The sequence below is a fragment of the Schistocerca piceifrons genome, chromosome 9 (assembly GCF_021461385.2).
Source record: "Schistocerca piceifrons isolate TAMUIC-IGC-003096 chromosome 9, iqSchPice1.1, whole genome shotgun sequence".
In the NCBI taxonomy this organism is placed as follows: domain Eukaryota; kingdom Metazoa; phylum Arthropoda; class Insecta; order Orthoptera; family Acrididae; genus Schistocerca; species Schistocerca piceifrons.
In genome coordinates, this window is record NC_060146.1 from 162,396,163 (window position 1) to 162,418,421 (window position 22,259).

General features: G+C 42.6%; 1 protein-coding gene across 1 annotated transcript in view; it reads right to left on the minus strand.

The window, feature by feature from the left end:
* The window catches only part of LOC124716801 (zinc finger protein 652-A-like), a 100,682-nt gene that overhangs the window by 59,022 nt on the left and 19,401 nt on the right, over positions 1-22,259 (minus strand). The window contains exon 3 of the mRNA XM_047243350.1: positions 21,607-21,880. Coding sequence (XP_047099306.1) covers positions 21,607-21,880 — 274 coding nt within the window. The remainder of the gene's footprint in view (positions 1-21,606; positions 21,881-22,259) is intronic.

Consider the following 22,259-nt stretch of genomic DNA (forward strand, 5'->3'; position numbering starts at 1 on the left):
CTCAGTGACGCTCTGGAGCACATCGGTTCCATTTTCCCACAAGACATCAGAAAGCTCTTCCATGCACGTCTCACCACGAGCTATTTCATGTGTAATGGCGATTTCTACAAACAGCTGGAAGGCGTCGCCATGGGTAGTCCTCTCAGTCCAGTGATGGCCAACTTCTTCATGGAACAATGCAAAGCACAGGCACTGGACTCGGCGACTTGCAAACCTAAGGTGTGGTACAGGTACGTCGATGATACTTTCATGGTGTGGAGCCATGGTGAAGAATGGCTCGGTGACTTCCTAAGACACTTGAACAGCCTCCATGCCAACATAACATTTACCATGGAAGTAGAAAAGGACAAGAAATTGCCATTTCTAGATGTGCTGGTCACAAGGGACGGCGAAAACCTGGGACACAGCGTGTATCGAAAACCGACACACACGGACTGATACCTGCACAAACTGTCAAACCACCACCCGAGCCAGAAAAAGAGGCATGATTAGTATGCTCGTAACGAGAGCACGACAAATATGTGAGCCGCAACACCTCAAACGAGAAATGCAACACCTGGAAACTGTCCTGAGTAGCAATGGGTACTCCACAAATTATATTAGAAGTGTAACAGAGCCAAACACTCGGCGGAGTAAGGAACCAGAAAAAGAAATGTCGGGTACGGCCTTTCTGCCATACATTCCCAGAGTGACGGACAGAATCGGCCGTATATTGCGCAAACATGGCGTAAAGACAATTTTCAAACCGACAAGGAAGATCAAAGAGTGTCTTAGATCGGCGAAGGAGAAGAGAGACCCACTTGCAATGTCGGGAATATACCGTATACCATGCACATGTGGAAAAGTTTATGTCGGAATGACTGGACGATCCATTAACACCAGGATCAAAGAGCATAAGTGACATTGCAGGTTGGGGCATGTGGAGAAATCGGCTGTGGCAGAGCACGCACTGAATGAGACCAACCACGTAATAAAATTCGCTGACACGGAAGTTCTGGCTGTAGAGAAGCACTGTCACACGCGCTTGTTCAGAGAAGCTGTAGAAATACAAAAACACTTGAACAGTTTGAACAAGAAAGAGGAAAGCCTTAAGGTAAATGGATCCTGGCTTCCTGTACTGCTGCGAACGACTGTCGCAGGTAGCAAGAGGAGAACCGCACCGGAAATGACCGCGGAGAAGCCCTCGGACGTTGGCGCGCCAGGTACATAGAGTCTGCGCCTGCGAGCTTGGCTGCAGTTCACCACCGGCAATGGAGGGTGAAGCTTTGACAATGCCAGCCACTCGTGCTGGTGAAACGTCAGAAAAATCATTAGATGAACATCGGCCGAAGAACCCGAGACAGAAGCAAATAGGCAGTTTGTCAATGACAATTGTGTCCTCCAAAAACAGTTCTTGGTCAAAATCTAGCTAAGTTTTAGATACGAGATGCCCCAGAACTTCAAAAATGACTGCATCCATATTAGTCAATATTCTCATACACCAATCTAAAATTGCAAAACAGCACAATACTGGGAACATATGAGAAAGTCACATCTCGACCAACCCCAAAAGTCATCAATCTGAAAGAATATCGAAATCCCACAGCACACTGAACATCGGAGACGTAACCTATGCAGTCTGACCGACCAACCAACCAACCGACCAACAAACTGGATGTGTATAGCGCTGTTGGCCAAGCGACCAACTAATTTTTCATATCTGGCAATTGGTTGGGTTTGACCACCCGGTAGCTTACAACCCCACCACTTCACCCTATCCCTTCCCCCATTTCAGCCAACAAATTTTTCCGTGTATAGTGCTATCAAATAATCTGCCTGACTGGTGTTTGTCAGCTGTCTGTGCACGGGAAATATACTCGCACAATAGTGGAATGTCAAACAACACAGATTCTGAAGTTGTTCACCTTAGGATGACAGAATTATTGGGAAATTACACAGGCAGCAGATGTCTTTGGGATATTAACTGTGAGACATATAGTAACAGAAAAGCAAGAATGCAGCATTGACTTCCTTGTTGCAAATCTTTAAACAGTTCAATACAGACGACACATCTCTGATTTTGAGGCACAAATTAGATAATATGCAAATGGAATACAGCAGAGAAGTGAAGGAGGTATGCACTTTTCTACAGTAGAAACATTGTAGGGAAATCTGATTACAATGAATAGCACACAACACTGTCATCAGTGTCTGAGACATATTACGACTTCATTTCATTATATACAGCAGTTCCGAAAAGCATGCTCTATCCATTCCAAGACAACTTGGAAAATCATCATCTACCAGCTCCTTCAGTAAAAGAAAGTGGTTGAATTTCTTCCTTTCCATAAGACACTTCTTTGTCCAAAGCTTTCTATTGGCTTTTCTTGGCATTTTAACCTTCAAAACAGCCACCAAAATTCTCAGATTTCGGTTCAGCGGCATCTTGTCAAACCTAATCACATTGCACTTCCTACTAACTGCATTCGCTGAGTGACGTCGTTTGGGACTTGTGTATGGTCGGTTGATGCGTGTGTAGGACGCTTTAGAGGGGCTTCACACTCATGTGCCTTACATCTGGAATCTTGTCCGATCCACACCATGATGGCTTGCAGCAGTTGCCCAGGATGACACAAGTCTGACACATAATTTTTTTGGCTCTCTATCTTATTTTAAAAGGGGTCAATTTTCCAAATACTTAGTAATACACGCTTCAAATTTTGATTTCATGCATTTTTAAATGACTGGCTCACACAAGCAGAAAACCACAATCTATATTCAAGTGAGTAGCATTTGTAGTGAAGGTAGAAAACTAAAACAAACAAACTGAAAACAAGATTGGCAATCTTTTCTGTGGTGTAAGGTCGAGCACACCTGCAGATTTGCAACTAGCAGTCTGTAATAATTAACCAGCATTGGAAGGAACAGCAAATGCACGAGTCCCTCCCTCCAAAAGTGAACTTATCTCCTCCCTCATTATGCGCAACAGCCCAGAGTTGGATAATGTACATGCAGTCCCTACTAAAGGGAACTTATCTCCTCCCATCATTACAAGCAACAGAATGGAGTCTGATGATGTATACCCCCCTCCTCCCTTTTCCAGGTAAAGATGCCGGCAACACATCTTAAAAATGATATGCTTTATCTGACATCAGTCTCAATATTGCTACCGCCGATACAGTGTGTCGCAATATCGCCAGTTTAACATTTCAATGTAATTCTTCTCTGCTTTCATAGGACTGGTTCACAAATGGTTGTACAACCACCCATCACTGAGTGAGCTGACAGTGCAGCTTGCATGAAGATGTGGTGTGGTGTGGTCTTCAGTGACAGTAGGACAACAGTGGGGAAGATCAAAAGGGAGAGACACGGCAGCTGACAGTAATACGAAAGACAATTTGTGAAAATTGGGTAGGTGTCCGAGAACTGTTATCTCCTCTGTGTGTGTGTGTGTGTGTGTGTGTGTGTGTGTGTGTGTGTGTGTGTGTGTGATGGAAAGTGGAGGGAGGTCGACCAGACACGAATGCCATTTGTGAAAAGTTCAAAGACACCCCAGAGACAAAACTGCAGAGACTCTAATTTCCTGTATGACTGAGTACCACAGAAACATATGTTTGACGCCTTGTGGAGTATTATCCTTAGCACATAAGAATGGCAGAGCACATCATCAAAGTTCAAAGAAGAGCACCTCATTTTGTACTGTCACAAAATATGGAAGAGAGCGACACGAATACAGTAAGCGAGTCGATATGGTGGTAAAATAGAAGCTTTCTCGCTGCGGAGAGATCTTTTCACTAAATTTGCATCACCAAAATATTTTCTCGACTCCAAACTGCATAGGGAGAAATGACTGATGCAATAAAATAACTGAGATCAGAGCTTGTACAGACTAATTTAGATATTCATTTTCCCCACATACTTCTCGAGAGTGGAATAGCACAGAAATAGTCTGAAAGTGGTTCTACACACTCTCTGATAAACACTTCAGTGAGAGACGCAGAGCAGTCATACAGATGTTATAACCCTCACTAGCTGTCTGCATCATTAGGAAGGAGAAGATCACAGGGTCGGAAAGAAGAGACCGCAGCACGAGTGCCTCAATATTCAGCAAAAATAGCAACCAGTGGCAACATCAACCGTCGAATCTTCCAACAGTGATGTGTCTGGCACAAGTCTATATCTGCTCTCAAAATTCTGATGAACTGTACAGGGTGTCCAAGAAGTCCCCATACCCTGCTGACTTTATAAAACTAGGGAAATAAATAGTCATTTTATTAGTATCCTTTCTTTGGTAAAACCCACATTGTACAACAACACTGCTTGACTTGGAGAAAAGCACTTTTGTTTCAGGCAGTGTCAAAGACAGGCTGATTACATGACACGAGAAAATGCCATTACTCTATCAATTTTCAAATATCCCATCTCACTTGAGAGGGTTATTTCCTGATGAATTTGTGCAACATCTCAGTTAACACAAGAGGACTGTGGTTTTCTGGTCTACTGAAAATCTCCATTGTGTGCAAGAATTGTGGGAACCTGGTTCGTGTTACAATATGGGCCAGGATGTCACGACAATATCTATTAAGATGATTTTTTTTAAGGGTAGACAAATGTAAATTTAATCTGGAACACATTATCACCACAGGTCAAAGATAAGGGAATCGTAGATCACTTGCAGTAACAGCAGGATGGAGCTCAGATACATTTTGCTACCCGAGTGAATGAGTTCACGAATGAACAATATCTAGGAAATTGAATTGGGTGTGGTTCAGTGACATCTCCAGGCCCATCAAAATGGCCACTGCTAAGCCTGGGTTTTAACGCACCAGACAACTCATTACAGGGAACAGTTTAGTCCCACATGATTCAACATCAGTACAAGACTAATAATTGAAAGTGCACAGGAAGCCTTATGAAGTATAACTCCTGAGATGCTCTGCAAGGTAAGGAGGATATTGAGAAGCATAGGTCTCTGCATATGCCACATACTTTCTATATGATGTTTCACAATTCATGTTAGTAGATCAACTTTTACATAGGAACCTATGTCTTGAAACGCCATTCGACAACTTAACAGAGCATCAAATTTATAGATGCTGGCACCTGCAAATGAACGTAAATACAAGGTGATTGCGTGATGATGTTACTAACTTTCAAGGATGATGGAGACTGATAAATGTATTAATTTGAGATCAGGGTCCCTGGTTTGAAAACAATTGAGTCAACAATTACAAGGAAAAATCATTCTGACACCTCCGACAGTGGAAAACATGTACCGGTACTGTTGCTGCTAAGAATGTATGGTATGCAACTTTCAGAAGTTTTAGTATGGATGAAAACAGAACAAATGTCTAGTAAACATGGGCTCTAAAATGCGTACCTAAGGAGCTATGAGCACTTGTTCATCTTCGCTAGTGTGAAATGCATCTTCTCTATTGAGCAGGTGTTCAAAGCTCTTAAGGTATGCATTTTAGAGCCCATATTTACTGGCTATTTTTCACTTCTTTTGGTCAATACACTCCCTCTGAAAGTTGCCTACCCTACAATCTTAGCAACAACAGTATTGGTACATAGAATGAGATTTTCACTTTGCAGCAGAGTGTGTGCTGATACGAAAGTACTGGTACATGTATTTCACGGCCAGAGGTATCAAAATAATTTTCACTTTCAACTCATTTGTTTCTGGTAAAGGAGCAAATTGATACACTTATATTTCCCCCATCATCCTTGAAAGTTTGTAACACCATAATGGAATCAATCTGCATATACATACAGTAACAGGCGCGAGCACATTTAACTTTGACACTATGTAGTGCCATTGGATGAAGTGTCTGGATATGGATTCCTATGTAAATCTTGATCTACTAAGTCACATCAACAACCACTAGAAGCGTGTAACATGAATTGTGAAACACCCTGTATGCATGTAAGTACCTACATACAGGGTGTATGTAAAGTCCGGGAATACTTTCGATTATTTATTGCACAAAAACCAAGCATTTTACAGATGTCATACATATAGAGAAACTCAGAAAGTTTTTTTTACAAACATTTGATATGCGAACCATGAGTAACCCAGCAGACGACAATACGGTAATCGAATTCCTGCCATGCCTGTCCCAGCAAGGCATCATCGACTGTGGCATTCGCATCCCGTATTCTCTCCCGGAGCTCTGCTGCATCACATGGTAGAGGCAGTACATACACCAGATCTTTAATGTGTCCCCACAGAAAAAAGTAACACGGAGTGAGATCTGGTGATCGGGGAGGCCATCTCATGAAACACCTGTCCCCTTCTGTAGCACGGCTAATCCATTGATGCGGCAGCTCCGTGTTCAGGTACCATGAACTTCACGATGAAAATGGGGTGGAGCCCCATCCTGCTGAAAGATGAATGGAGAGTCCAATTGCATTTGAGGCATCAGCCATTGCTGCAACATGTCCAAGTAGGATTACACAGTGACAGTGCCCTCAGCAAAGAAGAATAGCCCGTACAGTTTTCAACATGACAAGGCACAAAAAACATTTACCTTTGGGGAATCACGCTCAAATTCAATGCATTTGTGTGCATGCTTTGTACTCCAGATTCGACAATTATGCCTGTTCACTTTCCCATTAATGTGAAAAGTGCCTTCGTCGCTAAAAATTAAGCGACCAGCAATGCCATCCCCATCCTCATTCAATTGTTGCAACTGCGAACAAAACTCAAAACGGTTGTCTTTGTCATCATCATTGAGCTTCTGCACTAGCTCCCACTTGAACGGTTTCATAGACAGCTTCTGTCGCAGGACTTTCCACACTGTCATTGGAGCCATTTTGAGTTCAAAGGATGCATGACGCACCGATTTCTTTGGACTCCTTATGAATGTCTCTTGTTCGTGCTCCACATTCACTTCATTTACACTGGGACATCCTCTTCTCTTTGCAGGGTGCAAGCAACCCGTCATAACGAACTTGTTGTGCCAGTGGTAAATGGCCTTCCTTGTTGGTGGCTTCTTACCATACTTGGTCCTAAACATCCATTGAACAGCTGTAGCACACTTGTTTTTGTTGAACTCCAACACACAGAAAGCTCGCCCCGCACCTGAACTCGCCAGGTTTGCAACTAGCGCTGACAATCGGCAAATTACCAAACTACGCTGTGGCAGTATACATGAAAAAAAAAACTTTCAGGGTTTCTCTTGAAAATGACATATGTATGACATCTGTACAATGTTTGGTTGTTATGCAATAAATAACTGAAAGTGTTCCCAGACTTTATGTACAACCTGTACGTAAGAAACTTTTTGACCTAGCCATACATGGACTTCTCAGACACCCTACAAAATGGTTTCATGCAAAATACTTGAAAAACTCACCTAGAAAACAGCTAGTGCAGCATAAGAACACAGCACAGCTAAAAAGGAGAATTATTCACTGCCATTTAACTGCATCCATGCCTCATACACCGAACAGTAATTACAAAACAGCAAACCGTGCACACACAACAGTACCTCTCCTGTAGGAAGCTGCTGCCACAGAAGGCAGTAGCCTGCCTCGAGAACAGAGCTGCCTCATCGGGGAGCACAGGCGGTGACTGCACCGGGTAGAGCAGTGGCAGCGGCAGGGGAGGCGGCAGGAGCGGGGGCAGAGGGTCCTCCACTGCCACGCCCCCAGCCACATCGCCGCCGCCCGCCCTGAACACAGCGAGCCGAATTCTCGCAATGAGCACGCCAATTGGGGCCAATGTTTCTTGTATTACAGGCTCATCAGCTAAACTGCTTCCAAACCTCCTCGTAATGCAGTCTCACCATCTACATTGTGCCTGAAGTTCCTCAAATTACAGGATCACCAGCTACATCGGGGCTAAAGTTCCTCAAATTACAGTATCACCAGATGAATAGGAGCTAAAGTTCCTCATATTACACACACATTACTTTCAGTCAGTCATCTAAACACTTTAATAATGATGAAATGCAGTTCTAGCTCCCACATTTCAGATTCCTTACCGCATAGAGTCATTACTGGGTTGTCAGGGTGCTACAAGGTTTTTAAAAATGTCAGTTAATATGGACAATGTGATACTGTATGGATTTTAGGAAAACAGGAAGCTATAAATTTTCTTTTAATTAAATGACGGGAAACAATTTTTACTTCTTTACAAGATGGAAAGAGATAGATAGTTGTTGTTACATTATGTGATCAAAAATATCTGGACACCTGGCTGAAAATGACTTACAAGTTTCTAGCCCTCCATAGGTAACGCTGGAATTCAATATGGTGTTGGTCCACCATTAGCCTTGATGACAACTTTCACTCTCGCAGGCATACGTTCAATCAGTTGCTGGAAGGTTTCTTGGGAAATGGCAGCCCATTCTTCATGGAGTGCTGGACTGAGGAGAGGTATCGATGTCAGTCGGTGAGGCCTGGCACGAAGGCGGCGTTCCAAAACATCCCAAAAGTGATCTATAGTATTCAGGTCAGGACTCTGTGCAGGCCAGTCCACTACAGGGATGTTATTGTCATGTAACCACTCCGCCACAGGCTGTGCATTGTGAACAGCTGCTCGATCATGTTGAAAGATGCAATCGCCATCCCCGAATTGCTCTTCAACATCAATGTAGTCATATGCTGTGACAGTTCCATGCAAAACAACAAGGGGTGCAAGCCCCCTCCATGAAAAACATGACCACACCATAACACCACTGCCTTTGAATTTTACTGTTGCAGATGACATTCACTGGGCATTCGTCATACCCACACCCTACCATTGGATCGCCACACTGTGTACTGTGATTCGTCACGACACACAACGTTTTCCCTCTGTTGAATTGTCCAATGTTTACGCTCTTTACACCAAGTGAGGTGTCATTTGGCACTGACCGGTGTGATGTGTGGCTTATAAGCAGCCGCTCGACCATGAAATACAATTTTTCTCACCTCCCACCTAACTGTCATAGGACTTGCAGTGGATCCTGATGCAGTTTGGAATTCCTGTGTGGTGGTCTGGATAGATGTCTGTCTATTACACATAATGACCATCTTCAACTGTCAAGTGACATCCAATCACCTGACCACGTTCGAAGTGCCCCACTCTGCTCTCTCACGGTGTCTAATGACTACTGAGGTCGCTGATACGGAGTACCTGGCAGTTGGTGGCAGCACAATGCAGCTAATATGAAAAACATATTTTTTTGTGGGTGTCCGGATACTTTTGATCACACAGTGTTGAGTTAGCAAAATGGAAATGCTTAGCTGCAATCCTAAAGCCTGCATAGCAGGCTAAACACTCATTTTCAGAGGCAACGGCCTTTCTATACAATGTCTGGTGACTAAATATTCGGTTCTAGGCGCTCAGTCCAGAACCGCGCGACTGCTACGGTCGCAGGTTCGAATCTTGCCTCGGGCATGGATGTGTGTGATGTCCTTAGGTTAGTTAGGTTTAAGTAGTTCTAAGTTCTAGGGGACTGATGACCACAGATGTTTAGTCCCATAGTGCTCAGAGCCATTTGAACCATTTTGACTGAATATTCACCTTTTCACTCATAAGATTGTGTCCCTGCTGATTTGAAAGTTTTCTGGTCCTTTCTAATCACTGCAACATTAGACTGAAATAATGCTCAACCATTTACTGCACTGCACCTTTCCCCACAAAGTGCATTTTCTGGCTGAGTGTAGTAAAACACTTTCACATACTTCAGTTGGAAATGATAAATTTTTAAACATCTTCTCTTGAACAATTCCCTCTCCTCTTTCTTGAAAGGTCATTGACATTCATAAGAATTATACTTTGTCTTTAGCTAAGAAAGTACAGAACCAGTGACAACTTCACTTCTTGGTGCTGACAAAACTTACATTTCCTATTGATTTAAAGCAAGCTGGTAATCCTTGCACCATTAAGAAATCTTATCTAAGAGCTAACTAAATATTTGCGCAGCTTTGTTCAGACATCACTTCATTACTGATAATCGCATCATCTGCAAAAAGTCAAATGGTTCAAATGGCTCTGAGCACTATGGGATTTAACTTCTGAGGTCATCAGCCCCTAGAACTTAGAACTACTTAAACCTAACTAACCTAAGCATGACACACACATCCATGCCCGAGGCAGGATTCAAACCTGCGACCGTAGCGGTCGCGCGGTTCCAGACTGTAGCGCCTACAACCACTCAGCCACCCCTGCCACTTGCAAAAAGTCAGGTGTCACTATTAATACTGTGTGTCACATCATCAACACGCAAAACGAAGAGCAATGGAACATGGCACTCGTCCCAGGGGCACTTCCCCTTCTGTCAGTAACTCTACGTCCGAGATAACGTGCTGCATCCTCCGACCCAAAATATCTTCAGTCTGGCCCTATTTTTTTTTCAGTATCCCACACAATCGTATTTTTGTTAATAATCATTAGTGTAGTATTGAATCAAATGCTTTCTGGAAATCGAGAAATACTTGACCCACCTGACAGCCTCAATCTGTGGCTTTAAGGAAGTCATGTAACAAAATCACCGATTGGGCTTTGCACAATCGACGTTTTCGTAGTTCACAGCAGCCAGCACAGATAATGTCATTTTGTTACAGATAACTCATTTTGTTTGGGCTCAGAATATGTTCTACAATTCTAGAACAAATTAACTTCTCGCTGTAGACAGGTGTGACATGTGCTTTCTTTCTATCACTGTGCATAGATGTTTTGCTCAGTGGTTCTATGGTATATTATGGTTAAAATGTGAGCTAAGTCAGCTGCAAAGTCTGTATGCAATTTGACAGAGACAGTACTTCCTACAGCAGGATATACCCTTTTGTGACAGCTGCACCCTCTCGCAAAAACGAGTTCAGATGGTCAATTTTGATTTTAGTACCAAGAGAACGTTTTCACGATTTCGAGCAAGAGTGTGATTCACCTCAGAATCCGTACTGCTCATCAACTGATACAACTGCACTGTTATCAACGGGAGGTGGCTGTAAGGTAAATGGCACAGTGTGAAAGTCACAGAGCTCCTCGCCGTGTGACACTACAAAGTGGTGCTTCTGTCGACACGACACACGCACGTCACCCGAATGCTCGACAAACTCCGACGGGAGGTACACTGAGAGAAGCACTGTTGAGAACATTACGCCCAAACTGGTGAGAGCCCACATTCTGACAGAAACTGAGAAACTTACTACATCCTCCAACTTGTATTTCATGTACTGACCACAAGGATAAATTCAAAGAAACTCAGATGAGCACAGATTGTCACCCTGGAACACAATTCACAAGTGAAATGGGAAGGGGGGAATACACGATACACTGCACGTACGGTGACTCGAGGAGCAGACATGCCAGTGTAGGTATAGACATAGGAGGATATAGACAATGGCACACACGCTCGCTCGGTTAAGGCACCACGAAGTCCACCCACCACAGCAGGAGACAAGGCCCGCAGGCATTTCAGACTGCCGCCTGCCAACTTAAAAAAGAACTCTGAAGTACACATGACTGTTCTACACAGTACTGACATTAACAAGTCAGAAAATTCCCCACGATTCTCTTGAGACAGAAACTTGGCACTGGTATTTCACAGTATCAATTAATTTACATATTCTGCTGAATTTAGAAATTATATAAGTTTGCATTAAAGGACAGCTCAGATGTACCATCAGAGTAGATCTATTCATCTGAAAAGAAATTAATTATATACATTCTTTGTTCTTCAGCTTAGCAAGCAACTAATGGCAGTGGGCAACAGTTATGTAGGCTTCTATAGCCAATGAATGGTAAAAGATATACAGAATTATTCTAAATGATGGACTCATTTTCGAAAATTAGTATATATTCAAGTACAAATCCAAAATGAAGAAGCTTTATACAAATGAAAACAGGACGTTTCAAAGTTTTAGGTGGGTGGCGGCGGTTGGGCAGTGATGGTTTCAGAAGTGGCTGGTAGAGTTTGCATTGCAATAGGTCCATCATTCCATTTCACTATCAGTTGTGAGCGAGACGGAGACTGGGGAACATAACGTTTTCTGCGTTCTTGAGTTCGCATAAAGTGAGTCGCAAATTGCAGTGCAGCAGCCATTTTGTACCGAATTCAGTATTCAATCACCAGCTCACAAAAGCATTAGCCACTGGGTTAAGCAATTTAAACAGACTGGGAGCGTGTGCAAAGGAAAAAGCATAGGCTGACTATGTGTGTCAGAGGATGATGTCCGATGTATTCAAGAATGTTTACCAATAGAGCCAGTCGAGAACTTGGAACACCCCCAGCCACCTTTATGGAAAATTCTGAGATAGTGTTTGCTGTATACGCCCTACCAATTACAACTTGTGCGGGCTCTCAATCCCAATGACAAAGAGAAGCATCTCACATTTTGTGGTTATGTGCTAGCAAAGATGGAGGATGACACATTTCTACAGCATGTAATTTTTAGCGATGAAGCACCATTCCACCTTAGTGGGAAAACAATGATACAATGTTCACATATGGGGATTGGAAAACCCACATTGCAACTTGGAAGAGAGTCACCGAAGATCAATGTGTTCTGTGCCATTTCCCGTACAAAGGTTTACGGATCATTTTTCTTTGTGGAAAGAACTGTAATGGGAATCACGTAGCTGGACATGTTGGAACAATGACTGTTCTCTCAAGTAATGGAAGATTCCCAGGACTCCATTTTCCAACAGGATGGAGCTCCACCCCATTGGCATCATGATCTATGAGGCATTTTGAAAGACTCCCTTTCTCAGTGCTGGATCAGTCGCAGGGGACTTGAGGACCTGGCTCGGCACTTCTGGCCACCGAGATGTCCTGATCTCACACCCTGCAGCTATTTCTCATGGGGATATGTGAAGGAAGCTGTTTACGTCCCACCTCTACCAATCACTGTGAACAATATGCGGAATCGGATCACTGCTGCCGTGCACTCGGCATGTGTGGGACGAGTTTGGCTACTGCATTGGTGTTTGCCATGCAGCCAACAGTGGCCATATTGAACATTTATAACATTTATCACTTTTCTTATTATTAAATAACTGTTAAAACTAATTCATTACAAATTATTATGAATTATTACATTTATTAAATTGATATCAAACATTATGAAAAAAAGTTTGAAACTTCCTCTTTTCATTGGTATGAAGCTCGTTCATTTTGGATTTGTGCTTGCATAAATACGAAATTTTGAAAACGGGTCCATCATTTAGAATGACCCTGTATATCCCAAATACTCCTCAGCAATTTTTCCAAGCACGGTACCACTCGCTGGAAACACACCAGCTCAAATGGTTAAAACCAAATAAAACTGCATTTAAAATACGAAAATGTATATATAAAGCTGATATTTGAAAGTTAATGAACCTAAATGCTACACAATCACAAGCTGCTGAATAAACAACATCAGCCACTGGAAAAATCATCACCAGCTGACTCACAAGAGCATTATTCAGCAAAAGACTACACATTTGCTTGAAACAATATTCAGATTCTAATTTCTCAAAATAGAAGTTGCTGTGTTGCCTGCAATTATTCACTTATTCGTCCTCAAAGCACAAAAGTGTAGTCTGAATAAAGAAGAAAGGAATGAAGATTAGGGTCCTGGCTTAGGATGACACGTGGAATGTGTGTATGTGCACATGTCGGTATGTACATACATAAAACATTTTTTCAAAGGTAAATAGACAGATTAAGTAACAACAGTTGGGCAAGTAGTGGTAACTTTGAGCCTGCATTGTTTGGCCAGGGGGAGAGAAAGATTCCACATACAATTTAACAGAAAGCCTCCCCTACGTTTTCAAAGTCACTTGCTAGTTTAATCTCAACAGCTTCCTTAACAGCACTGTCTCAACAGATTTGTTCCGCTGTTGGAGCTGTGTGTGACACTTAGACGCAGGATATGGTACACACATGCCTCACGCGCGCGGAGGTTATCCTTCAGAGATGTCAGAAAGGCCCCAATCTTAGTCAGTATTTGAAAAAAGACTTCGCATATGTGTCTACCATAGGATCGTGGAGGACTAGCTTGAGCATCACACAAGCGTACAACAACCAAGAAAATCTGCAACTGCAGAACACTGCCTTGGTCCGGTCATTTGACAAAATATAATGATATAGAAATTCTGGTGAGTACTTCAAGTTACTGCAATAGTGTTAAAAAGGAAGCTGTCAAGATTAAATTGGCACATGACCAGTGTACATCATCTTTTTCTGCATATGTCATCATGTCGTCCTCAGTTAGTGTAACCCCACCCACCCATGGTTTAAGTTATCATGCACAGTGATCTCTAATTTAATTTGTGCCTCAAAACTGACAGGGTGCTCATCTGTCAAAATACGGGCAATCATTAAGGATATTTTCCGGCTCCACTCCCATAAGTTATTTGAAGATGGTTGGTTGTTGAAGTTAAAAGGGATCAAACTGCAAATTCATCAGTCCCTTCATCCTATATGTATCAAAACAGGAACAATTACCAGAGGAAGTATACAAAAGGCACATCTTGGGAAGGGAAACTGCATCCAAGATACAATAAGACAGAGATAAAATCAAGGAGAAGTCATGAGGGTAGTGAGAGGAGGTAAGGTGAGTGGGGCACTCTGCCCAGAATGCATCCCACCAGCACTACCTCACCATCTGTTACTCCCAGACAAAGAGCCAGCACAGACAAGATGATAAAATTAAAAGTGGGAAACATAGGAGAATAAAAAAGACGAGAGTGTAGGAGACGGGCCAGACTACTGAGCAAGGACTGCCATGGATTTCCTGAATCAGAGCAGGCAAGGTGTCCCTCCAACTCCTCAGAGAGTCAATGAGACCAAAGTGGTCCACCTCACAGAGAGGAGTAGAAACCACCTATGCGGATGAAACGTAAATCCAGGTCAGCCACTTTGGCATTGTCTACTAGCACCAGAGGTTGCGTGTCAGGAAGGTTAAATATTACTCCAAAGTAGCCAACTCTGGGCACTCTTGTACGATGTGAGCCACAGTCAGGCAAGCACCACATTGGCAGTAAGGTGGATCCTCACATCAGACAATGTGGCCAAGGGTAAGCCAAGTGTGACCAACATGTAGCTGACAAAGGACGGTGGATTCCCTGGGAGCACTGCAAAGGGAAGACTGCCACACTGTCATGGTCTCCTGTATTGCTCTCAGTTTGTTTGGGGAGCCCAGGGCAAACCATTCCGAGTTACAGACCCCCAACAATTGATGGCGCACGGTTGGCTGAAGGTTCAGTTCTGGGACCCCTATTTCCAAAATTGGCATCCTGGTAGACAACTTTCCAGGTGGTCAGCATTTTCTTTCTTTGAGATCCCAACATGTCCAAGTGTCCAAACAGAGACAACTGGCCGTCCAGCTTGATGAAGGTCAGAAAGAAGATCCTGGACAGTTGTGACTAATGGATGATGAGAGCAGCACTGGTCTATTGCCTGAAGGCTGTTCACAGAAACACTGCAAATTAAAAGCATCTTGCTAGTGTAAGAATGATGGATACCAACTCAACAGTGAAGACATGCATCCATTCAGCAGGAAGCTTAGTTCACTACACTCTGCTTGTATCTATGCAAACGCAGTCCATCCACTGACCGTTGAGCCGTAAGTGTATACCACTTCCGAATTTGGAAATACATCGGGGACAGCCAGGAACAGGTGGGTCGACTGAATCTTTCAGTCCAGAGGATAAACTGAGACGCGTCAGAGGTCGGGGTATACACTATGGGGGCGTACGCGAATGCTCCCTGACATGAGGCAATAGTGTGAGAAGTCGGGAATTGAGAGCGGAGACTCACTGTAGGTAAACTGCAAGTGTGACGCCAGTTCTGTGTCTCCATTATGGGAGGTGGATCTCGCATCTAGGAAAATGGACACATTAGTTCAGATGTACAAACCACATATTTGGGGGAATGTTACCCTGCTTGTCACTTATCCCCTAGCACAGCCAGTGCAGGAAACAATTTGGGGTTGTATCTCTCTGCATTGAACAAGTTCTTTCCCTCTGAAGGGTCTACTGGGGTCGTATAACCACCAGCAGGAAAAGGCTTCATCCGCTTTATATGCAAGTCATCCGACACAGTGCCACCCAGGCCAAATGGGGGCTCTTCCCACAGGTGCCACCCAGCCTCAGCAAAGGCTACCTGGCCAGTAATCCATTGCTTGGCGTCCACGTGCAAGTCACGATGGGCACACACTGCTCAGCATACGTGAGGAGTTTTCAGCTCGGGCACCAGTCCCGATGGGCACACACTACTCGGAATATGTGGGGAGTTTTCAGCTCGGGCACCAACAGCGCTGTCCCTGCATAGTCAGGGGGCTACCACTGTGCAAGAACTTGACACACCCCTCCCCCTCAACGGGACGGCTACTGTGCTGGGTTTTGGGAGTACTACCTTACTGGAAAGGAATGGTGCTAAGGTGGTAAGGCACAAAGGTAGAACATACACCGCACTGTGCGACCTTCCCTGCGTGATCCGCACCTCTGTAAAATTTGGATAAGCGGTGGCAGATCAAATCCAACAATGAGGACCATGTATTTATTAATGTAAAGTTGTAGAGAGCACAGGAAACGGAAAGCTAGGGTCCTAAATCACCTACCAGGTCCAAGTGGGGTCTGCACCAGAAATACCACCTGATGGAAAGGCTGAGGGACAAAGAGGTAGTGGACTATAGTCTTGCAGCACAAAAAAGGAAGATTGGGGACCCATGGTAGCCAAGCAAGTACTCACAAAAGAGTTGTGAGCCCTCTAGGGGATTTGAAGATTGTAAAGCTGTCACAAGATGCTGTTCGTTCATAATCCGTATTCTAGCTGAGGCAGGCTGATAGGTGGAAGGGATATGTAGGAAGACTACACAAAAAAAAAGAAAAAGTTGAAGATGGAAAGGGAAGATGAAGTTGACTAAGAGATGGGAGATACGATACTGTGACTAGCAGTATTACTGAGATCTCAGGTGGACCAATCACGACAAAACCTTTCCACCGGATTCTGTAGTGTGCCAAACTTCTTCCGAGTACCCTGTTCCTGTTGAGCTGAGCAATGTTTTAAGTAGTGCCTTTACTAAAGTAGGGTGAATGGAGTAAACTAAACTACTCCGGAGAATTGATTTTAACCAGACTTACATGTCCAGTGAAATAATATTGCAGCAATTTAAGCAATTTCAACCAAAGGTGGGAAGTTAATATTCTGAGTTATACATTCTTACATATTCTTCTTACAAAGATACAGGCAAGGGCAATAATTGTTAATACAACTTGTATAAGACAAAATTCAGTAGTAAACGTCATTTGCAACATATGATCTACAGCACATCTTCGGAGCAGCAAAGTCAAAAAATCACTGGATGTTTCCGTCTCTTTATTTAAAAGAGAGAGAGAGAGAGAGAGAGAGAGAGAGAGAGAGAGAGAGAGAGAGAGAGAGAGACTATATAATGAAAACAAAATTTTTAATGAGGAATAGTTTTCTCCTGCCATCAGCTTTATCCTATGAGAACCTAAGGAAAACCTGTGATGATGGGTGAAGAGACTTTGTGATGATGGGTGAAGAGACTAGGTCACTAGCAACCACTCAGAACCAATGAAGATAATGCAATAAAGGGTATCCCACTCCATTTGCCCATTTAATGTTACTGCACTGCAGCTGGGCCCGATGGCAAAGTAAAATGTAACACTACAATATGTAGAGCAAAGGTATTTTCGAACTGCAGCAGTTACTGCCAAAATAAAACTCTGCCCATCTTTGGTTTTGGTCTTCTGGTCACCTTCAAGTATCGTAAAGCTATTTATGGCAGCCTGTATGGTAACATTTTTACTGTTGTGTTGAATAAAATAAATGCTATCCAATGTCACTGCCTACAATAATAAAATATATTATAGAGGCAATAGTAAAATTATTTTATTGCTGATGGCAGTCAATTCAATTTATCTGACAACACAATAAAAGTGAAGCCATGCAGGCTGTCGTAAATAATTTTGTGATGCCTAAAGAGGACCACAACACTGGAACATGGCAAAGAACGATTAGTTTGACAACAGTTGTTGGCAGAGTAAGAATATCACTTTCTTCAAATACCTAAGAGCTGTGGGGTATCACCTACGCATGATGTATTGACATGCAGGATATCTGAGGCAGTCAAAATACCCTCATACTTCAAAAACAAATCTTAATCCAAAAACCAAAGAAAGCAGGTGCACTGAGATGAGAGTACAACTAACCCGCAAGTTTAACAAGTCAAGTGTCGAGTGAGGTGGCTTAGGTGGTGCTGTGAGGGTTGGGTTGGGTTGGGTTGTTTGGGGAAGAGACCAAACAGCAAGGTCATCGGTCTCATTGGATTAGGGAAGGAAGTCGGCCATGACCTTTCAAAGGTATCATCCCAGCATTTGCCTGAAGCAATTAAGGGAAATCATGGAAAACCTACATCAGGATGGTTGGACGCGGAATTGAACCGTCGTCCTCCTGAATGCGGGTCCAGTGTGCTAACCACTGCGCCACCTAGCTTCGCTCAGTGTGGTGGTGTGACATAGGACTCATATAAAGGAGGGCGGTGCTTCAAATCCCTGCCCAGTCCCCAGGCTTCAGTTTCTGAGGTTTCCTTAAATTTTTTGAGCCAAACGTCAAGACTGTCATTCCCTAATCTGAGTTTGCATTCTGTTTGCCTTACTTCTGTTTTTTCTTGTACCTTTGTCCCACATCAACACAAGGTCAGCATGGTTGTAAATGAATTTGGTGAGGTCAGTTTAAGGGGCAGTCGGATGCTCTTCTTGCCATCATCCCGTTACACTCCAGAACAGAATACATGTACCCCTGAAGTGATATTCAAGTGAAAGTGGGTGAAAGTTTTCTATAAGCGTATGTATAGTGTAACTGATGCGAGAGGTGTATGCCAGCCCAGTATTTACACAGTGGTATGTGGTAAATTGTCCAAACATATCACATTCAGGCTGTTTGCACATTAACCCTAGTCATTAATCCACCAGGCAGATTCAATCTGGAGGCAGTTCATCTCCATATCCCTGAAGCAGTGATTTAATGTACACAGCTGTCCGGCTAGGTGGAAAACTAGAACTTACTTCCTTCTTAATAAGTCGCGGTTACAAATTACTAATGCCAGTTGTCTAAAGAAGAATGGCACAGCCGACGGAAGCCGACATCGGAGATGATCAGTTTAGGTTCCTGGGAAGCATATGAAGGCAGGAGGCAATATTAACCTATGAACTATCTCGGAAGGCATGTTGGAGAACGGCAAATCCAGACGTATAGCATTCGTAGACTTAGAGAAAACTTTTGGCAATATTCACAGGAATGCACTTTTTGAAATTCTCTAGATATCATGGAGAAAGGACAGGGAGCAAACGACTACCTATAACTTGTACAGTAGCCAGACTGCATTTATAAGAGTCAAATGACATGAGACGATGCAGTGGTCGAGAAGGGAGTAAAACAGAGCTGCAGCTTATACCTTGTGCTGTTAAGTTCTTTCAGACGAGAATTTTTTCTGGAGAAAGGAAAATTTTTCTTTATGCTTTAATGCTCATAGGTGGCTTTTTAATGATTTTGGATGCATCATTTATACAAATGTATCTCCACTTTCAATACATACTTTGAAAATTTGGCTTCTTTTTATGGACTACAATAAATAATTTTGAAATGTTCATGGCTGTAACAAATAAACCATTAATTCAATAATTACCATGCAGAATAACAATAATAATAATAGTAATCAATTATACAGTGGAGTATAACTAACCAACAAGTTCCGTCAATTCTGGCGGTTACAAGCTGCTGTGCACTCCTACATTCACTTGTTGATATTTTTCCAGTGATGCCCAATAGGTGGGAGATCTTGTGCATTACGAAAAGATTGAACATTCGTACATGTGCACATGAGGTTTCCATTGATGAAAAATATTTCTGTTGCATCTAAACACACTAAATATTACTGTACACAATTGCAGCCAGAGGGTCTGAAAGGGTTAAGCTGTGCACTGAGCAAACACTAAAGGAAACCGAGAAGAAATTTGAAAGCTGTGAACAAAATTACAGAGAGACGAGTAAGAATTCCCACTTCATCAAAAAGCTTTTTCACTTTTAATCCATCTATTACCAGTACTGAAATTTTGCCTCCTGAAGCTAAGTACTTGATGTCCTATCAACATGCACATGAAACAATTCATGTGTGTATATTGTACCATATAGCAACTTATTTAATAATTTTTCTTTACTTAGAAGCACATTTAAAGTTTCAATTCATTTAGTTTTGTAAGTGATATCTTGAAGGTGGTTGCGTTCAGAGAGTCTAAATCTGGAAAGTTTCAGTCCACTTTCCCCAGCATGTCTCTATGTTTATGTTAACAACAGCAGCACAAATATTGTTCCACAGATTGTCCATGGACAACTGGTATACACGAAGGGCTTAAGATATACTCCTAAGAAAAAGTCACAGGGGGCTAAATTTGACGAGCACACTAGCCACCGCAGATACCACTGAAAGGGATGAGATCGTCAGGGAAATGTTTGCATAAGAGGGTCATCAATATTCATGTTGTGGCACTGTCTTGTCGAAACTGGACATCAACAGCAACCATTTCCTCAAGTTTGGGAATAAAAAACTCTTCAGTCGTCATGACATAACATTCTGAAGTGATTATAACTGCCCTATCATTGTCGTGGGCCAATAATGCCAATTTTGAATAATACACACACATTACAATAAATTTTCAATCAGGAATATGACCTGCAGGCGCAATATCAAACTGTTCTCAAAATGTGTGCTGAGTTGCGATGACCGAACAACTTTCAAAAAACGTAAGTTGCCAGAGCGAACATGCGCTCCTATCTCAAGTGTTGCACAATTGCAATTAAAATAATGTAACAAAGAGTGATGACCACTGTGTGGCACTCATTTCAAATAAGAAAGTTTCCACTCTGTACCCTTTACATTCTCCAACACAAAACCAAACCTCACACAAAACATGCTTAATGGTATGTCCAGGAACCTTTGTCCACATTTTGCAGTTCGGTGTTTTTCTGAGGTAAAGGAAGATAAATGCTACATCCACTGTTAAAGATAGAATGATGATAAGACATTGGTTCTGCCAGCTGAGTGTAACGTGTTAATACAAGAGACAAAAGTGGCAAAGGAGACAAAGCACAGAGAAAACTTCTGTTCTTTAACACAAGTTGTTGTGTAACACAAAATTATACATGGTGACAATTTTTTGCAAAAGACAGTCTCTGAAAGCAACACTAAAATCAACTTTTCATTGCAAAACTGCATGTATTCCTCTGGATATTAGATCTGCAAAACAGTGTACATGCGTTAATGTTTGCTCAGTCCGCCTTACTCCCAGTCATAAAAAATCGTTTGGACCATATGATCAAAACTGATGTAGAAATATAATTACTAACAATTTTTAGCAATACCAACAATATTTAGCTATACATAAGAAAACACCCCAGTATCAAAACTGACATTCTGAAGGCCGTCACAGTTTTTTGAGAGTCAGCTTTATAAAATGTTGCACAACATTCTGGTAGTATTCTGCAGTGATCTTCCCTTACAAACTGAATAGCAATATCAGTCTGAATCTTGAAGACATTCTTACAACTGAGTATCGAGGGAGATGTAGCTCGAGCTAATACTTAATTTTGTTGGAAAATGAAACATAGTTTACACAAAACTGACCATGCATCGAGGACACTGCCATCACTTTCAGCCGCGATCTCCTCGGACCGACCGTGGGAGCAGTCGCTGCCACAACCGTCACGGTCTACGGCTGGGCTGTCACCACCGTCGTCATTGTCTTCATCATCGTCGTCGTTGTCTCCTTCAATGTCCTCGTCCGTTCCGTACACGGGTTCCACATGCTCCATGGGGTCGATCCGACCCACAAGTATAACCCTGTTACCATCTACATTACCTTGGCGAGCACACCAGCCATTCGCTTCTGCTGCGATACCTGAAATTATATCATACCAAAATGACTGGAGTACAGACGGCAAACACACAGATAAAAGGACATACATCATATCTCTAGCCAAATAAAGTTAAAAAAATGTTTTTGAAGTAATGCATGATACACACTGTTTTGATCATGGACCACCTTCACAGTGGAAAAATATCTATTGTGACGACTTCACATGGTACACAAGCTATTTAACTACGAAAGTATACACCACTGCTGACTTGAAAATGTAAGAGAAGTGATAACGCCTTAATACAGGCTTAAACAATTTTCTTACATTTTAAAGTCATCAACTGTGTGTACTTTCCTTGTTGAATAGCACATACAAAGTGTGAAGTTGTCACAACAGATCTTTTTCCACTGTCAAGATGGT